This window comes from Plectropomus leopardus, chromosome 12 (assembly GCF_026936395.1).
Source record: "Plectropomus leopardus strain MGB_pleo_1.0 chromosome 12, ASM2693639v1, whole genome shotgun sequence".
NCBI classification, from domain to species: Eukaryota; Metazoa; Chordata; class Actinopteri; order Perciformes; family Serranidae; genus Plectropomus; species Plectropomus leopardus.
In genome coordinates, this window is record NC_142187.1 from 31,058,021 (window position 1) to 31,079,273 (window position 21,253).

At 38.9% G+C, this 21,253-nt stretch overlaps 1 protein-coding gene across 1 annotated transcript; it reads right to left on the bottom strand.

Moving 5' to 3' along the window:
- Positions 1 to 486: 486 nt before the first annotated feature.
- Positions 487 to 20,710, bottom strand: twsg1a (twisted gastrulation BMP signaling modulator 1a). The gene is made up of 6 exons (XM_088085818.1): positions 20,539 to 20,710; positions 19,786 to 19,982; positions 16,758 to 16,916; positions 8,138 to 8,237; positions 2,644 to 2,904; positions 487 to 963 (listed from the first exon to the last, which is right to left on the bottom strand). Exons 3-6 carry the CDS (start codon positions 16,881 to 16,883, stop codon positions 782 to 784), a joined length of 669 nt encoding a protein of 222 aa, XP_087941944.1. The 5' UTR covers positions 16,884 to 16,916; positions 19,786 to 19,982; positions 20,539 to 20,710; the 3' UTR covers positions 487 to 781.
- Positions 20,711 to 21,253: the final 543 nt, after the last annotated feature.

Consider the following 21,253-nt stretch of genomic DNA (forward strand, 5'->3'; position numbering starts at 1 on the left):
GGGGACCATATTTCCACATGATTTTGTATAAAAGTGATTAATAGAAACAACAGTTTCTGAAACTGATCCAGTATTGAGCGAAAGCACCACAGCTGGCAGTCACAAAATTTCTCCAATTTTAGGACATTTTTTCGATAATAAAAAGCTCTACTTGATGCAGTTTTATGCACCTCATTACCTTAATTATACTAAAATTACAAAAACAATTCCCAGTGTGAATCACTTGATTTTTGTCCTGAATTAGAAAATGGTTGGGGGGCCACTCAGCACCCTATCAGGGTCCAGATTTGGCCCTTGGGCCATAAATTGAGTATCACTGATGTACACTGACGGTGCACAAATGCCTCGAATTGTTACATGGCAGCCTGTTTTGCGTCTCTCTCAATACTGGACAAATTTCAAAACTGTCATTCCTCTTATAGACACTAAAATGTTGAAAAAAGGGTTATCCTTTTAGATCAGACACCTTTCTGTGAGACAAAACAGTCCATGTCACCAAACTTTTCTTTATTTGGCACAAGACTGGGATTTAGCAGACCATAATTGCAAAAATACATTATTCATATACACCTCTAGTAAAAAACACTATTGAAAACATATCTAAAAATATACAGTGAAACATAACAGCAGAATAAAAACGATTTGCAGGGGTAGGAGGAGGGGTGTCCGGGGTATTTTACAAGGTAACTGAGGAATGCTAACACATAACAGTCATAGTTTCCTCTGCCCTCAGTCCTCTGGTATGGCCCAGACATTTGGTACCAATATGTGCCCGCACTTTTCAGAAGAGACAGTTCATGCACTTCACAGCCTTGCTGCCGTAATCCACGCACTCGGGTCCGATGCACTGGCAGCAGGCGTTGTGAAACCAGCGGTACTTGGATCCTCCCATTGACTCACAGTATAGTTTACACTGACGGATAGACACGCAGTCGTCAAAGTAGACCACCGTGCACATGTTTTCTGAAATAAAAAGGAAAAAAACCCCAATGTGAGTCACAAATCCAGTAAAACGTGGTTTTCAGAACAACAACAAGCAGCATTTTTAAGTAATTACCTTCAACCCTCAATGTTCCTGCGTTTACTTCGGGGGGGAAATTAATTTGCTGCAACTAAGTATGACCATATGTGTCGGTGAGCTTAATGAGTTAATTGCTCGGCTCTGTGGGAACGCTCTCAATATGAGCGCGTCTTTATAGCAAACAGTGCTGGCTTAGAGGTAGACAGCCAAAACACCCGCAAATGAAAATAAAACTGCGGGCAGCGGGACAACACTTTCAAATCCCTAAGCTAGAGGTCTTTTTGGCAGCCCGCCCCCCTGAAACTACGAAAATCTGACCCAACCCCAACCGGTCTGAGTTCAAGACTTTGTAGTCGACTTCAGCTCTGGGCTGGGTCTGATTTTAGTACCACGGGTCTCAGTGAGTGTGCAGAAATGTCAATGAAAAATCTGACGGGACCAGAGAACTGCGTACCAGCCAGATTCCCAAAAAAAACTGAGAACATAAATAAAAACAATTATCTGAAAATCCTCTTCAACATATATTTAGTGCACTAGAATAGACAAATAATATAGACTCTTAAAGGGCTCTGCATATATTCATTTGGATATTATCCAGTTTTTTAATATAATAATATATTGTTTTTTAATATAAACTCATACTGAACCAAAAAAGTTGGTACAGGAGCTTTTTTGTTGCGTTACATCATCATTGCTCTTATAAAAAACTCAGTAAGCGTTTATGAACTGAGGACATAATTGTTTAAGTGAATTTTCTATCTCAAGATTCGCATGCATGACCCCTAAAATCTTTAGGATTTGAAGACTGTCTGCGCTTAAGTTTTTTAAAAAATTATTATTTAAATATTATTTCCTTCATTTTGAGAGAAAAAAATTCTCATTTTTATTGCCTATTTGTTTTTGTAATTGTCTTTTTATTGGTTTATATTGACGAAATGAACGCATACAAAATACATGAACATAAAGACCTTTTGATTTTTGGAAAAAAAACTAAAAATGGATTTTAGTTTTAATAGAATAAAATGAAGATCACAGTATGCAAACAAGAAAATAAATAAAAGTTAATTGCCTATTTTTTTTTTATACTATTCTAATCAGAGAATACAATCCTACTTTCTACATCATCCGGTTTATTTCCTCAAACTTATTTCAAAACGCTTTTATTTAAATTGAAATGAGCATTGACATAAGAGGATGTATGTAGATTTCTCTTTGGCTCAATAAAAATATTTAATAAATAAATAAATAAATGAATAATAAAACATATAATTTATATTCTATAAATTCATCATACTGTAAATGTTTTTCTCTGTAGGATTATAATCTATGAAATAATCCTTAAATAAATGTCGCAAACGTAAATTTCTCTCTGAAATGTAGCAAAATAGAGGTATAAAGTAGTAGAAAATATAAATAATAAAATTATATTTACAGTAAGTACAATACTTTAGTAAATACATTCAGCTGCAGGTCATGGGTCTATTTTGGGGACATCCACAACATTTTTTTAAGCTTATTGTGCTGAAACTGAATCTCAAACTTCCTTTTAAGGTGGGCTTTCAGTAAATGGATAAACATAAGTTTCCGTGTGCTAAAATAATCCGTCAGAGCTCAAGCGTTACCTTGAGTGTCGTAGCTGGCGTGGATGCTGTTTCCAGGTACGGAGACGTTCTGGTGCTGAGTATCCAGCGACTCCAGGAAGGACACCAGGTTCTCGTGATGGGAGAGCTCCTCGGCGACGGGGAAGGACACCACCATCATGTTGATGGGCGCGTCGCCCTCCGTGAGGGCGCGGAACAGCGAGGGGATCGGACGGTGCAGCTCCTCCACGGTGCTCTTCGACGTGGCCGGAGTGTCGCTGTAGTTCTTGGGGTTACACATCCCTGACAGGAAAAGATGAACAGACATTAACCCTTTAAAATCTGAGCAAATTGGGTTTTTTGTTGTTGTTTTTTCAACATTAGGAGGTAATAAGCAACTTGACAAGAAATTACTCAAAATTGTAAAAATAAATAAATAAAAATGAATAGCGACCTAAAAATTAGCACAGAAAAGATAAAAAAAACCAAAAATAAATAAAAAGGAATGACTTGAAAAAAGTGCTGATATACAAACACTGCATATTTCCATGACATGATTTTAAAAATGTAAATATTATTATCACATTTTTTGAAAATTTCCCCCTTCTAATAATTTTAGCTCTCCTTTTAGAAAACAAAAAACACATTTTCAGGTTATTTTTTTTGTCACCTTTTCCTAATTTCTTTCCATTTGCCAGGCACCTTATGCCAAGTTGCCTGTTGCCTTTATTTTTTTAAGTTTCAGAGGTTTTAATGCTTGCAAAAGGCACAAGAAAACTGATGATGGTCCAGGCCTTACAGGGTTAAAGGGTCAGTTCATGAAAATTACAAAACTGCTTGTCTCTATTCAGCCATGCGGAAAGTTTGTTTTGTTCGCACAGGTTTTGAGATTACATCATTTGCTCTGAATAATTCAGGCATCACTGTCAACAGTTTTCATTACTTTCTACTAAAGAAATATATTTATAATATCCTTGTAAAAACTCAGTGTTTTTTTTTTTAATGTAGTTTAAACACAGTGTGTAAAACACCAAAGTCCACTGATATTCCTGCATTACACTCAGGGCAAGACGTTATTTCTGGTCTGAAAAGTGAAGCCAGTGCTAACTGCTTTAAACCTGCATTATTTCTAATGGCCAGCAGGGGGCAACTCTTTTGTTTAAAGCAAAAATGATATAATGGTGAAGTAAAGAGTCGTAAAACGTGGAAGTTCGCTTTTGGAAAAATGCCTTAAATAAGGTATGTGGTTAACACAGGCTAAAGCTATTGAGACATTTTGTTCTGCAACATAAAATACGTCATCTTAAACCCAATTTTTGAACTTTTTACTTGTCTTAAAAAAGGTGTTTTCTAATAAGTGGCTAAATGGGACTACAGTGTTTGTCGGGGACATCAGACGTCATCACACTGGACACAGATACCCATTTTTTCGCCTTTACAGCTTTACAAAGTCGTGCTCGAACTTGTACATTTATCAGTTTATAATATTTTCGATTGTTTTTACAGTGTTTGTAGTGGTGATGTTTAAGTCGTGCGATCACGATGTAGTTCGTTTTTAGCCTAACAATAGCTTTTTGCCTCTGGCGATTTCATTTATGCTTCTAAACACACAAAAGTGGAGTTCATCTGTGAAGATTATCACGCTGAACAAAACGTGTAAGTATCATAAACTTTCATCTTTAAAGATCCCATGAGGTTTTTGGACGAGGGAACCAGTGCGATGCTAACCTCCTCTTTCAATTTCAATCAATCAATTTTTGACTCCGCCCTCTAGCGCCATCTACTGGCTGTATCAGCTATCCTACAGGAGGCATGGACGCATTAGGGCAGTGACGTTTACAACATCTGAAACCGATGAATCTATTTTTGTACATAAAGGGAGTATAAATGAGCCTTAAACCTAACTTCCAATATATATTTTTGAACTCCTCTTGTTTCATTAAATCCCCAAAATCACAGATACATTAACACAACACAGCTCAGAGATCACTTTAGTCTTGACTGGATTAGAGGCAGAAATGTCAAAGGTTGAATCTAAAAAGATGAGCAAATAAATCCCAAACTATCTGCATGTCTTGACAGCACGAAATGTTTTTCTTTTGTTAATTAACTCTTCAAGCACATCGTCTCATCGCTAAATGGTTTCACATATGATATCAACTCACAGGAGCAGTTCTGCAAAACCACAGAGCTGTCAAGAGTATCTCGTCTCAATTAAGATCCTTTTAACACTTCATTTAATTCCCAAACACGGTAGTAATCGCCCGACAAAGTCCCCACATCCTCTGATAGGATCTTCCTAACCCTTCAAATGAGTCAAAGTGAATTAGGGCTAATGGGTAAATCATTTAATGGGGAACGGAGTTTGACAGAGGAATTGGATTACAAACCAACGCTAAAAGCAGAGCCAGAACAGCTGTTTTAGATAAAGCGTACACATGGGTCCTCCCTCCGTGTCCTCCCTCCTCCTCCTCCCTTCCTCTAAAATACAAACTGTCCTCTCCCCACCGCTCCTCCACTGGGCCGCTCTAACCACTCGCAGATACACACTTCAAAGTGCAGCATTTGGCACCGACAACATGTTTAGAGTGGAAACTTACTTAAAGTGGTCATAAGGCTAGCGCTATAAGAAAAAATAACATATAAATGAGAAATATATTTGAGCTTTAAGCTACAGGCCGTCCTCAGTGTATTGTAAAATGCTGTATAGGAGGAAAACTAAACATCTGTGCAGCAGCAGCGGCGGCGGCGGCAGCGAGTTCAGCGCTCTGTGTCAGTTTCTTGTATTTGTGTTCCACATGAAAGCGTTTTAATAAAGCCTCCTTGTCAGCAACAACAGTAATATCTGTCCGTCAAAGCTGATCAGAGAGCCTACTGGTTTACAGGGGCGGAGCCGGCGGGGAAACCAAGGGTGGCTCAGCCCTCCTCCAGTGCCCCCCTTCACTGAGTAATATAATAATAATAATAATAATAATAATAATAATAATAATAATAATAATAATAATAATAATAATAATAATAATAATAAAAGATGAACCAGGATAATGCAGAAAATGACAACAAAAACATGCAAAACACACAAAAAAAACACGTAAAACAAGAAAACAAAAGATGCAAAATAACCAGACATAAGAGACATGCAAAACTAAACATCAAGCAAGATGAGACGTTAAACATTTAAAAAGAGACACAAAACAAACACAAGGAGATGCACAGTGACATGCAAAGCAAGACACAAAATACAATGACATGCAAAATTAAACATTTAAAAATAAATGCAAAATGTACTCTGCTCTCCTCATATGAAATACACTTTAAATTCTTAAAACTAAGAAAACTCTGCCAAAATTAAAGAGAAAACCTGGATCGATGTCACTTTTCTGGTGCTGTCATTCGGACTCCTTTCACAAATATTTAAACCTTTGAACCACGAGCGAATCGGTTCAATTTCTTTCAAAAACATGGAGGAAAAAATCAAAGAGAAATGTCCCACAAATTGCACGAAATTAGTAGATTTGGAAAAAATATTATTTTAAAAAGCTAGTTAAAGATGTTCAGAGAGCTATATTTATAATTATCATAAAATCTATGAAAAAAATATTTTTCAAAATTAAATAGTTTTTAACCGTTTTTTCTAGATCATTGTATTGTGTTTTTTTGTTTTTGTTTTTCTTTTTAACATTTCGATGCAAAATAATCTTTAAATCTAAAATCTTTCCTGGTGCCGTCCTTTCTGGTTTGAAGTGGTTAACCAACCAAATGTTTTCTTATTTCACAAATCCGGTTGTTTAGATTTACACCCCCACCGCACCTCGCCGAGAGGCTGAAAGTCAAAGTTCATCTGAGCGGGTCGACCTCCTCGTCTCCTTCCTCTTCCGCCTCCTTCATCCTTTGATCTTCTGGAGGACCTCGACACTTCCTGTCCACATGTGGAGGTGCTGCTCCGCAGTGACAGCGCTCCGTTAATTTCCCGCGCTCCGTTAATTTCCCGCGCTCCGGTAAACAGTGCTCCCTCTCGGCTCTGCTCTGCATTAACCTTCACGTTTTCGCTCCTCAGAGGCACCTCGGATATCTGGCTCTCCTCTCCTCACACTCATCTTGTATCAGAGCAGCGACACTCTGAACAAACTGGCTCCTTTTAAACCGGTGTGAGCGTCTCAGCTGTCAAACGCGTTACAGCCACGGCCTGGTTTTACTGGCAGAGAGCGCTCTGCAGCCGGGCGACGGAGAGATTAGCAAGACCGAGGTGTGACATGTATGGAGAGAGATTAGTGCCAGAATCCTTTAAATATGCTGCAATCACAGTATGATCAATTATACGGCTCATTGTCTACAGCATTATCACTTATCTGTATTTAACTTATATTTATATTTATCATATTTTATTTTTTAAAAGAAAACTAAAAACTGCTTTGCACTTGCATACTCCTACACATCTTTAAGATTTTCCTTGATTTTATGCATTTTATACACTATTATAATGCTTATTTTATTAATGATGTCAGTAGGTTTTATTTTATTTCCTATTGTATGTTATGCATTCTTACACTAAATGTTTTTCCTTATTTTATCTTACTTTTACTATGTCATCAAGTGGATTTTATCCATTTAAAGATTTAGTTTTATTTTTACATGCAGGTTTTATTTTGTCTTTTTTAGGGTTTCATTCATTGACATTATTTTAATTATAATGAAATGTTCTGTTTGGCAAGTGTTTGTCATGTTCTGACAAATTCTAAAAGTTATCCTAAAATTTTATCATAATTAGCGTATGAATTGTTGATATGGCCAAAAAAAAACATGTTCCATGAGGTCACATTGATCACCAAACTCTAATCAGTTCAATGAGTGGATGTTTGTGCCAAATTTGAAAAAATTCCCTCGAGGCATTTTTAAAATATTGCATTCACAAGAATGAGGCAGATGACATCAAAGTGACCTTGACCTTCAAACTATAAGCACCAAAATGTTATCAGTTCATCCTTGACTCAAAGTGGATGTTTGTGCCAAATTTGAGGAAATTCCCAAAAGATATCCTTGAGATATTACATTCAAAAGTATGGGATGGAGGTCTAACCCGAACACAGAATGCCTCAGTCCAGCTATCACTGACGCGGAGGCGTAAAAAAGTTTAAGTCTTCGTCACCGGCTGATATTTGGGTGGGAGCTATGACGAATTAACTCTTGGCCTCAGTGGCAGCTGAAAACGAGCCGCAGCAGCACCAGATGATGAACATGTGGGATAAACTCAGGAAACTAAATCAGAAGTCAGTTATGTGCATTAAGTTGAAATCAAATTCAGTTTCACTCCTGAGATTTAAAGTTTAAATTACACCTCCTTTTTAAATGTCCAAAACAAACCTGACAAACACTGAATATGCAGTCTTTGCTGGCACTGATCTCTTCTTCAGATGTTCAGCTCAACAGTCGTCGCAGAGCGTGGGCGAAACGTCAGCAACGTCCAAAATGATACGCTGACTTAACTTTGCTGTCACCTTTGAAATATGTTGCTAATAAATGGAGACGCTGCACTCACCCACGCAGTCGCAGCACTCTTCCCAAAGGTTCCCCAGACACAGCATGCACTCTTTACAGCACGAACAGTTCCCGTCAGACGGACGACACTGGCACAGCTCCTGCAGGACACACACACATACACACACACACACACATCAGAAACATGCATCAGCACAACAGCAACTTATAAAACACAGCCAGTGATCATTAACACGGATCCTCAACACTTCTGTTTCCAAAATATGGAAGATGATGCTGATACTTTTTTTTTCAAACAATGCAATTTTCTAACTGTTTGAAACCTGGAACATCACTTGTCTTCTGCTGCATTCAGACACATTTCGCATGCATTTAAACCTTTAAAACCTGTGCAAATTGTTTAGATTTCTTTTGGTAAAAAATATCTAAAAAGGCAATGAGCAACTTTGCAAGAGATGTCCCACAAATAGCAAGAAATTAGAAAAAGGTGACAAGAAAATGACCTGAAAATTAGTTTTAAAGAGAGAAGTTATTAGATAATATTAATAATAATTTTATAAGTTGGAAAAAAATGTCAAGAAAACTGAGGTCATTATTATTAGAAATATTATCATTATTATTAATAACAATATTAATATTATTTTTTTCAATTTTATTTTACAAATTCCAAGATTACAATTTTATTTTATTATTTATTCATTTTGTTTGTTTGTTTGTTGTGCTTGTTTCTTTAGCTTTATTGTTTGTTTTAACTTTTTAAATTTATTTTATTTAGTGTATTTACAAACTGCAAGAACTTTGGAAAAGTTGACAAGAAAATGACCTGAGAATAAATTTGAAAAGAGAATGAAATGAAGAATATCTGTGTGTATAACAGATCCAGGTCTGATCGGTGCAGCAGCATCAGTGTTAGAAATCATCCCGCAGACACAACACGGCGTTTACACGCTCTGCACAAACAGCAGACGAACCATTAAAACATCAACACAAAGAGAAACAGCAGGTTCGCTTCATGCACAGTAATTATTACAGCACGAGGCATGCGTGAAAAATAATAAACCTCGGCTGTATTTCCATTCATGAGCGGAGCAGGTTCTGACAAGTTCACACTATTCAAATTGTTTTCTTGAATTTTCTCAGACTGCAGCTGAGGCTCTGATGTTACTGTGTACTCTAGGTACAAATTTAGGTAGTTGTACTTTTTACTTTCACTCCACAACATTTCAGAGGTAAATATCGTCCTTTTCAATCAACCACATTGATCTGACAGCTACTGTTACTTTGCAGATCAAGATTTTATTTTTTTTTTAATAAAATACACAATTTTATAGAGATGAAACTAGCAAACAGTTAATACAGTTAAAAAATGAAGCAACTAAAACAAGAATAAAAACATAATTTCCACAAACAGCTGCTTTACAGCACACTTTGTTATTAAACAGAATAAAGACTGTAGTCTATTATACGGAAATAACTCTTTGAATTCTGAATGATGTGAGAGATGCTCAGTGGTGTCTGAATCCAAAAAAAGTTAGAATTTAAAGCTGCAAAATTATGCAAATGTTTCGCATCATTGGACCCAAATAGGAAGCGCGCTAAAGACTTCAGCGAGCCGAGCAGCTAACTTCCGTTTACAGCGCTTCACTAACCCGAATGTGGATAAAATTATTTAATCCTGTGGAAACTTTCAAACTTTCAAAATGTTCTGGGACCAAACGGATCATCAAATAAATAATAATAATAAATAATAAATCATCTTTGGTGAAAGTGCTTTTGGCATTTTTGCTCCGTTATTTTGGCGTCAGCTGCAGAGTCGACTTAAACTGGACTCTTTTATCAGCACGGGAGATTTTAGAAACAGGATTGGGGACATTTTGGACGCTGTATGCACTGCGTGTTTGTTGCCTGTTGCTTGTGTGTGAATTTTTATTCTGTTTTCTTTAACTTTTGCTGTTGTGTTTCCGGTTTACTTGCTCTTTTATGTGCTAATTCTTTGTGCTGCTGTACTATTCCTGGTTAAATACACAAAATAAAACATCATGCCTTGTTATGAAAAGAGAAGATAAATTGTAGAAAAGTCTGTTATAATGAAACAATCCTGTAAATTCTCAATTTTTCACATTTAAATCAGGTTCACTGGGTTCGTTTTTGTTAACGCGACTCATACACGAAGGCTGACAACGCAGCAGAAAAAGGCTCTAGCAGCGAGCTTCTCGAGTTGCTTTTTATAGAAGGAAGGTAATATTATTACAAGAGCTTCTGCAAACATCCCCAAAACATGCAACCTCTGCTGATCCCATAACTCTCCTAAAAACACTCAAATAGCTTCATTCCTCGACTCCGGCTCGTCTCGGGGGACGTGCAGACAGCCAGGGAAACCAAACTCAAACGTGTAGGTGGGGTTGAAAAGTGGGTGAGTTCCTCTCTCCCCCCTCGGCTTTCTCCTGATACAGAACAGGGAGCACATTCCTCCAAGTCAAGGTCACCGCGATGAGGGAGGTGGAGAAACGGGGGGAGGGAGGGAGAAGAAAACACCTGGAGAACAGAACATGGCTGCACACTTTCCCCCTCCTTCCCTCCCTTGTGTTTTTTTCTCCGTTAAGCCTCCGTCATGTTCCCTCTCTTCCCTTTTTCTATTTTTCCTCCTCCTTTAAATCGTCGCAGAAGCCTTTTCCTGCACAAAAACAGTCTCGGCGATGATAAAAGACTCTCCAATGACTCACCAAGTGAGGGATTGCAAAACCACACACAGTTCGCTTAATCACCAGCCTCTCCGTCCCCAAACCTCTGATCAGGATCTGATCCCAGGAGTAATTATGACTCTCAGAGGTGGAATTAGAAGAAGAAGAAGAAGAAGAAGAAAACTAAACAGCTGCCCCAGGAGGGGAACATGCATCTCACATTACACCAGTCAGAAAACGCTTTTTAAATCATTTCATGGAAATAAAAGAGCCTTCAACAGACATGGAGCGAAGTTAGGGGTTTTTTAGTCTTTATGCTATAAAGACTGGAAACAGGAACAAAAGTCTGGATCTGTGTTTCAAACTATTTAGTGTTTAAGTTCTCAGCTGTTAATTTCATCCACTACAATTTACTCCCGTATACCACAATGCAATGCAGTCGTGTATTTCCAGAGGAAGAAAATTCTAGCACAGTGTCCGAAATCTTGTGATTCCCGATATAGTTTACTGTTTAATACACACCACACAGAGAACAGTGAGTGAGTGAGAGAACGGTTCTGAACACATCTTGGATGTCTACAAAATCCCTCTAAATAAATACTTCAACATGTTCGAACATACTCGCAACAGTTTACACGCAACAGTTTTTGCATGAAATGTTCAGGTTTTGTTGCAGTTTGGCCAGCGTTTTGGGGGCCTGAAAATGCAAATTTGTGAAACCAGGTTCCAGAGTGTAATCTTTTGGAGACCCAACCCCCTCTGTTGCCGTAAACCGGCGATGTGCAGATACCGTGAGAACCGTGACGTCAGGGTCGTACATCGCACACACGCGCCAACTACAGGCCTGGCATGCATACTAAAGCGGGTTTTTGGGGTTTTTTGGGGGGATCCGTCTACACAAGGATCATTTTCACAATGTTATGTTTTAAACGTAAAGGGCTGTTCTCGTCTAAACGTGGACTCAATCATGTTTCTGCAAAGATTAACCTATAAAATGAGAAGAGTAATAAGTCTACATCTCAGTCAGTGATACTCAACTTACGGCCTGCGGGCCAAATCTGGCCCCTGACAGGCTGCGAGGCGATAAAAAATAAAAATATTTCTGTCAAAATTTAGAACACAAAACTTTGTCTAAATGCCTTTCAACATCAATACAGCAATTTCCCTGCAACTGTCTGTGTAAAGTTCAGTTCATTTGAATAAAAATTAATGAATAAAAATAGCTCCCCGAGGTTTTACAAAGTAAAAGTTCCTCCCATACTCACTCTTTCTTTGCATTTCTTGTATTGCAGTCGTCCCTGGTGTTGCTTGAGTGTAATACACACACTTTTTAATTAATTTTACCCTTGACTTTTCAAATAAATCTTAAATTTCCCTCGGGATCAATAAAGTACCTATCTATCTATCTATCATAAAAAGCCAATACAGATAATCGTCAAAACGCCAAATATCGGCCTCGATAATCGGCCAGGCTGATGATCTGACAGCCCTTATTTTGTAATAACTCTGTCCGACATTTATCGAGCAAAAAGATGGCAAATATTCTCTAATTTAAGCTTTTCAAATGTGAAATTGTTTCTGTTTTTCTCTGTCTTGAAATTAAATCTCTTTGTGTTTTGGGCTGTTGGTGGTAACAGAAACAATTAAAAGACATCATCTTGAAAGTTGTGATGGGTATTTTTTTCACTACTTTCTGACATTTTCCAGAATAAACAATCGTAAAAAAAATTAAGATTAATCGTAGTTGTAACCCTACAAACAACAGCTTCCTGGATGAGGTTATCCGGGGGACTCTGAGCGCTCCTGTCAGGCGTCCCCTCGCTCTCACACGGAAACTGCTGTAATCAGTGAAAACTCAGCTGCAGCGAGACAAAGAGACTCTGGAGAGAAAGTGAACATGTGCCGCCTCGTCCTGCCGAGCGACCGCTGCTGTGCGTTCACTTTGAAATCTGCTGCCCCACCCTGCTCCACAGCCCGGCCCGGACAGAGCGTCCGCACCAAAAACTGTACGCCTCCCTCAGCCAACCTCCCCCAACAGACGCACACCTCCTCCTGACCTCCGCCTCCCCTCCCTCCTCTCATGTTCCCCCACCCTCGGGGGGTTTTGGGGAATTCAGACAAATGACTTGAGATGGCAGCAGAGCGTAAAAGCGAGCGTCGGCCGGCAGATCCCACTAATCACGAGCAACATGGAGCTTCCACAGAGCGGCAGGAAAAGTTTCTCCTTCACGGCACACGCACCATCGCTCTCGCCTCTGACAGCTAGCGAGTCGGTGTCAGCGGGGTCGCGGAAGCTGCAGAGCTGCAATGATTCATCAGGCGAAATAAGCCACCTGAAGTAAAGAAGGCGCAGCGAACACAAACGCTCGGCCGAGCGCAGGAAGTTTGAAATGTACAGAAGCTGAAACCAGAAGGAGCGTTTGAGTGTTTTTATGGGATCAGCAGAGGTTGCATGTTTTGAGGATGTTTGCAGAAGCTCTTGTAATAATATTACCTTCCTTCTATAAAAAGCAAAATGACTTTGTGCCAAAAATGTAATCTTAGCTGTAAAAAAAGATCAACAAGGGACTCTTTTTCCTGTGAAAACTGATTGTTTTTTTAAAGTCTTTTTTTCCCCAATCTTTTACTTAAAATGTTAAATTTGCAGGCAGGTTGCAAAATGTGAATCAGACAACTAAAATTTTGAAACAGTGGCATCTGAAGCACCGAAACATCTGATTAATTCATTGAGAAAATGAATAATCATCCTTTTAATAATTGGTTAAATCATTTATTAAGAGGAAAAAAGGTCCTAGTTTCTAGTTCCAGCTTTTCAAATAGAATGAAGGTTTTTTCTTTTTCTCGTCATAAAATGAAAATATCCGTCTGTGTTATCTGGCTGCTGATCTCGTCCTCCGCTCGGAGGGTGAGGACCTCCTGAATCTCAATATTTTCCCAGTTTGCTGACATTTACAACTGCTGTTTTGTTTCTTTGAGTTAGCTGCAAACTGCTGCGAGCCGCTTTTTAAATTTCACATGGTGGTTCACGCACATAACAGCGTCAAAACGTCACTCATCCGCCCACGATCCCGTCTCACTGGCTGTCCCTTTTACACAGAGCTTTAGTCGGCGCTGTTATAAAACTGTGTTTAAATGCTTTTTACAAATGTTAAATCAAAACTTTCTACATCATATAAAAATAGCTCCCTGAGGTTTTACACAGTAAAAGCTCCTCCCATGCTGACGCATTTGTTTTGCATGTTTTGCACACTGCCTTCCCTGGTGCTGGTTGAGTGCAATAAACACTTTTTCAGTAATTAATTTTATCGGCGATCATAAAAGTAAAACACAACATAAAATTTAGTATAGGTTTACTTTGTCAAAATGGGACAGTGACAAGAAGACAAGAGGACAAGGAGGCAAAGTGGGACCCGGACTGTGTCCCAACTGATGTTTGGCAATTTAGGAATCTCAAGCACTAAAGTAAAGCTGGCCCAGCGCTGTGAGCTGATTTCTTAGTGAAGTGAAGCACCACAATAGAGACCCATCAGCAAATCCCAAAAAATCCCAAAAATACAGACTACCTCAGCGACCTGCAAAAGAAAACCCTGCAGTTTACTCTCACACAGCGGCGGAGGTCAAACAGGTGAAATGGCCACTGAGGTTAAACACAGTACTTAAAAAGATGTTAATGAGAGAGGCGGGGCCGCTAAACACACGGCAGGTCACACACACACACACACACACACACACACACACACACACACACACACACACACACACACACACACACACACACACACACACACACACACACCAGGACAGAGGACAAGCTGCCTCACTCGACAGGTGTTTGAAAGACACTCTTCTTCATGTTTTCCCCTCAAAATAACAAAAATCCATGAGACTGTGTGTTATGTCGGGGGCGACACCTCTCCGGCCCTCACTGGGCTTCAGACGTGAAGGAAAAAGTGACACAAGGAAAGTGATGCTGGAAAGTCAACAAAAGTCTCACATAAATAAAAGCGCTACCGAGCAGTTTCACCCTGCTCTCAAACGGTTCGCAGAGCGACCAGTTTGACAAAACACCTTCAGTTTTCTGTGTTTGTACTCGCTTGTGGTACAGTTACTTTCTCACAAAGCTGGCTTATTGATATTAAAAACTAAAACGGAAAAATGAATGAAGAGAAGAACCAAAATTGGGAAGAAACTGTAACCAAAAAAGTCAAGTCAAGTCAGATTTATAGTGTTTCTATTGGGTTCTCTCAGTCGCGGGAGTGTGCAATTGATTTTATTTTAAGGTAACTTTAACTCAGACTTTGAGGAAAATCTTAACTTGAGGTGTTTTGTTCAACAGTTTAGGGATTCCTTAAGTATAAGACCTAGAAAAGGAGAAAATCTTAAATACTTAATAACATTTTATGGATACATAAAGGAGATGACTTGAGGATGTGCATCTGATTGTAATTTAAGGTAACTTTAACTCAGACTTAAAGGAAAATCTTAACTTGAGGTGTTTAGTGCAAGCGGCCGCAGGTGTGCATGAATCTGCACAGTTTGCTGCTCGTCCGCCGCTCGCTCTGGGAAAACTTCTCTTCCAGATTTAATTCGTCTTATCGCAGGAATGTATCTGCATTCTTCACAACAGATTCCATCTTTGTTCTCCGCTCCAGATCTCCATCTCGGACAGATATTAACCTGACTTTGGTTACGGCTGGAGATTTGTTTTTATGTGAAGCGTTTGCACAAAACTGGCAGAGCTCCTCGACAACAGCAGAGACATGTTTCCTTGTGTAGTTTTTAGTCTGTCCTGCCAGTTTAATGCTGATTTAAATGGTATTAAATTAAAGTTCGGACTGCTCTAAAGTTGAACTCGACTCTGGCTGCAGACGACTTATAATTTGCATTCTTGTCAAAGAGAAACAAAAATCTGTGTTTACACGAAAACAGCTGTAACACCGTCGGATGAAAAGCTTGAACTTGGCTGCACTCACGGAGACATTTCCCACTTTGATCTAAAAACCTCATGACTTCAGCACTCAGCAGATCAAATTATCTGTCTGCAGCCACAAAGTAACCGAAGGCAAGGAGAGCTCTCTGTGAAGATTTCTGAACACTGTACGGGATTTTTGAAGATACAGGGTTCATACGCATCTTTACCAAAAACATTCCCATGACTTTTGAAGGATTTTGAGGCAAATTTTAAAGACCGCACATGTATTTTATGTTATATATATCTACATGTTATTTTACGGCTGTTTTTTTAAGACAACATGCCTTCCAAACCCACTGGTTCACTGGCTTGGAGGGAGAGTTTTTTCTTTAAAATTTTGGCCTTTTCAAAAATTATTTACTTATTTTTTATTTGCGATTTTCAAAGAAAACTTGTTATTTTGTTTTTACTTATTTATCTATTTAGATTTTTGGAAATTTTTGAAGAAACCATTTTGACTATTTTCTATTCTTTAAGAAAAAATCAGCAGAATGACCATTTATCACAGCCAGAAAGTGTAATTTAAAAAAAAAAATATCATTGTATTTTCAAATTTCCGGGTAGTTCTTGAACACATCACGAGTTATTACACAGGTTTGTGAAGCAGAATCACATGACTTTTCCAAAAGGTAAATACCATATTTAGTTTTCCAAAACTTTTCCAGGCCTGGAAATCCCTATTTGCAAATTCTATGACTTTTCTAGGTTTTTCATGACTGTACGAACCCTGTTTAATAAAAACACTAAACACGACCGTTTAAACTTGAATATCCCTTCCCTAACTCAAATATAAAAACATCACTCCCTCATCTCTGCTTCAAAAATGATCTGAAGTGCCTCCACGTTTTGCACCACCCTCTCCGTCTCATAAATAACTAACAGTTCCTAAAATTAGGTGAAGTTGGGGTTGATTGATAGTGAGACAGACAGGCGTTATTATACAGGAGTTATTCCCAACCCAACATGAAACATCCACCACTACAGCGTGAAAGCTCGGCGTGCGTTACCTGGATGAGACACTTGCTGACGTCGCTCGCGCAGAGGGCTTTGTTGCAGCCGGAGGTCAGAGACAGTCCTGATAGGAGGAAGAGGAGAGCGGCGGCGGCGGGGAGGATCAGCTGACCAGGCCTCATCCTGACGGCTCACCAGCACGGCACTGGAAACACCTACATCAACACACAGGACGCAGGACGGGACCTCAGAGACCAGAGCAAATAAACAGTCCATCACTGACATTCCTCAGGAGGAGCGAACGTGAGGAGCTGCAGGCGGTGCATCACGGATAACACGGCGAAAAAAGTGGTGCATTATGGAAATATTACAACCCCAACTCCAAATAAACTGGGACAAGGGGTGGAGGATATGGCTCTAAAATAATATCATGATATTTGGGGGTATTTTTGCAATAACAATATCCTTGATGATATAACGAAATACTGACTAGGGGTCGACCGATACGGGTTTTTCAGAGCGAATACCGATATTTTTGAAAAACTGTTGCAAACAGTGTAAGAACTAGGGGTCGATTATTGGCCTGGCTGATTATCGGGGCTGAAATTTGATATTTTGTTGATTATTTGTATCTCTGTTTTATTTTAAAGATTGCCGATAAAATGAATTAAGGTGGAATTAAGGCGTTCTGCAATGCAGGCAAAGAAAGTGTCAGCATGGGAGGAAATTTTAATTATTAAACCTGAGGGAGCTATTGTTATTTATTCATTTTTAATTTAATTGACTTTATAAAAAAAAGTTGCAGGGAACTTGCTGTGTATGATGATGAAAGTTTTAGTTTTGATTAAACATTTGCTAAAGGCATTTAAATGAAGTTTTGTGTTGGAGTTTGTTATATACCAAACTGTAAATATTGACAGAAATATTTTTATTCTTATTGTTGATGCATATCAGCTCTAAATATCTGTTATCGGTCTCATTAATTACTAATAATCAGTATCTGCTCTGAAAAACCAATATCAGTCGACCCCCATTAAGAACATTTCTCAAAGCACAATTGCAAAGAATTGAGGGATTACATCTACATTTTAATCAAAAGATTTGGAGAACGCACAAAAATCTCTAAACATAGACGGCAGAGCTGTAAACCAACACTGAATGCCCGTGACCTCTGACCTCTCTGACTGCACTGCGCTGAAATTCAACATGACTGCATCAAGTATATTACCACATTGGGCTCAGGAACGCTTTGGAAAACCAGCGTCAGTAAATCTCCTTTACTTGCATCTACAAACCAATCAAGCAAAGTGAAAGCCAAAAATCAACAACATCCACAAACGGCTCCGACTTCTCTGAGCCTGAGCTCATCTGAGACGGACTGACGTAAACTGGAAAAGCGCGCTTTAGTCCAGCGAGTCCGCATTTCAAACTGTTGCTGGCTATCATGGATAATTCAGATTGTTATCAGTGCAAAGTTCAAATCACCTGTGATGGTTTGGAGGTGTGTTAGTGCCCATGGCATCATGGGTAACTTGCACATCTGTAAAGACACCGTCAATGCTGAACGCTACATACAGGTTTTGGAGCAACATATGCTGCCATCCAGACATTTTTTTCCAAGGACGTCCCTGCTAATTCCAGCGAGACAATGAGACACTTTCTGCTCGTGTTACAACAGCGTGGCTTTGTATTAAAGTCCAGACCTGACTCCCTCTGATAATATGTGGCACACTAACAGAGACCCCGCTCCGCTGAGGAACGAAAATCAAATATCAAGCAAGAACAGGGACGAATTTCACTCTCAGAGCTTCAACAATTAGTGTCCTCAGTTTCCAAACGCTCAGAGTTTTGTTTTGAAAGGAGAGACGATGTCACAGAGTGGTAAACATGTTCCCGTCCCAACTTTTTTGGAACATGTTGCAGCCACCAAATTCAGAAAAAAATCAAGTTTATCGGTATTAAATCTAAATTGAAATTGGTTAAAGAACATGTTACGGGGTTCGAACTGAGTTTGGTAAAAGAGCCTTTAAGTGTGCAGCTCAACAATACAAAATTTGGGGATTTACCTGAATTCTCTTTATCTGTATGCATCAAACTGCACAGGATGTTTTGTTCCCATACTGGAATATCTGAAATCTAATTTTTCATGTCATAGAGGCTGCAGCAAAAACAAGATGGAAATGTATTTAACCCTTTGAGACCTGAGCAATTTGATTTCTTTTGAAAACATAAGAAAAGGCAATGTGCAACTGCAGCACGAATTGCAAGAAATTAGTAAAAAATGACCTGAAACTTAGTTTAAGAAAAAGAAGAAAAATAAAAATTAAAAACAGGCCAAGGGAATAATATCCCCGAAGATACATTGAGAATAATTATGATTAAATACTTTTAAAAAGTATACTTGGCTATTTTTTAATTTGTTTTCAATTTTCGGTACTTTTGAGGTCTTTTTTTTTAACTTCTCTCTTTTTTATTGCTTGTTTTGAGGTTTCTGGTTTTTCACTTTTTTTTATTGATTACTTAATGATATTTGGGTCATGTCTTGTTCTGTTGCTCACTGCCTTCTACTTGTGTTTTTAAAGGAAAACAAACCAATTTGCTCAAATTTCAAAGGGTTAAAACGTTATAATGAAGATCTCAACTTTGTCATGCAGACTTTGACATGTAAACATCACATTTCTAAAAGACCTGCGTCACATTTCATTCAAAGCCAGAACTCACTCACGTTACTGCAGTGGGATAACACACACACACACACACACACACACACACACACACACACACACACACACACACACATCTGGCAACATCAGTTTCCTTCACCTATTTTTCCAAACGGTGCTCAGTCTGTGTAACCCTCCGCTTTCACACTTCACCACTCTGCTGCACATTGTTCCGCTTCACATGAGTGAAAACATGCGAGCAACATGAGCTCCCTCAGTCATGAACGCGTTTCTTCACCTCTTTCTTTTTTTTTTGGACTCATCGCAAAAACCAAAACTTTGTCTCACTCGCGCGCAGCCGCAAAAGACACGATAACTCAAAACAGCGAAACAGCAAAGAAAGACGGAGGTTTAAACTCACCACAACGCTGTTAACGAGTCCGAGACGTTTCTTTTGGAGAGTGAGAGCGGCTGTTTTCTGTGTGAAATCCTCCAGGATGGTGCTCTGCCGCCGCTCAACTGTCCACTGTGTCCAGAGGGCGTCAGTCTCTCCGCTGCAGAAAGCGACAGGCAGTCGGGCGCCTTAAAGGCACACACTCCATTTTCTACCCAAAACGTCTGTGGAGGAAAGCACCGGGCCTCAGGTCACACAGACACACACACACACACACACACACACACACACACACACACACACACCGGAGTGTCTTCAGCAAAAATGATCCACCTCACTGCACCGCGACCACCACCATCAGACATTTAAATCCGCGCCACGCTTTGTGCGTAAAACTTGTGCGTAAAATCCTTTCTGTTTATCTCCTTTTAGCTCCAAACTCGATGCTCGCCTGCTCAGGTGAGCTCTGTTTTCGCCTCTTTTTGCACAAATCTTTTCTTCTCCTTTAGCCACCCCCACTCCATTAACCAGCCCTTTTGTCTGCGGTCTTATCAGCGGCCCGGCGAGTGGCTCATTAGGTGAGAAAAAAGGCGATTCGGAAGCTGTGAAGCTGCGCAGACTTCCCGCTGAGAAAGAAACTCTGCCCCTCTCTCTCTGATGGGCCTTTTCAGTCCACACATGTTTACACGTGTTTTCCCGAAAGATCATCAAACACCACAACAGGCTCCACACACTTCAGCCTGCAGGGGAGGAGGGGGGGTCAGCGAGGAGCACACACACCTTCAACCAGGGCACACACTCATTTCAAGACGCATTTCTACAAAGTCAGTGTAAAACAAGGGCAAAAAAGTCGAAATATTCAAACACGAGAGATTTTTCTTATGATTAAACACAAAGAAAGTTAAGTTGAGTCTTAATTACACAGGCGAGTTAAGAAATGTGGAGCCACATCGTTAACTGGCAACATGAGCTCACTTTCAAAAATATAAACTTTACCCCGGAAACTAATTATTACCCGCAAACAATACTTCCTCTTAATTAACCCTTTGAACCCTGAACCTGGCTTGATTTCTTTTGGGAAAAAAATGAAAATAAAGCAATGACCAACTTAAAACAAAATGTCGCCAAAATTAGCAATAAAGTAGTAAGATGTTACAAGAAAATTACCTGAAAATAAGCACAAAAAAGGGAAGTAAAAAAACAAAACAAAAGGTGACAAGAAGAGAGTGCAAAAAAAAGAAATTTCTTTTTCTATAATATTTTTCAAATATATAATAATAATAGCAATAACAATAACAATGATAATAATAATAACAACAATAACAATATAATAATAATAATAATATAATAATAATAATAATAATAATAATAATAATAATAATAATAACTGTAATATAGTTTTCTGGATTTTTTTTTCCCTTTACCCACAAATATTTTTTCAAGTAATTTTCTTGTCACATCTCTTTATTCATTTACTTTTGCATTTATTATTACA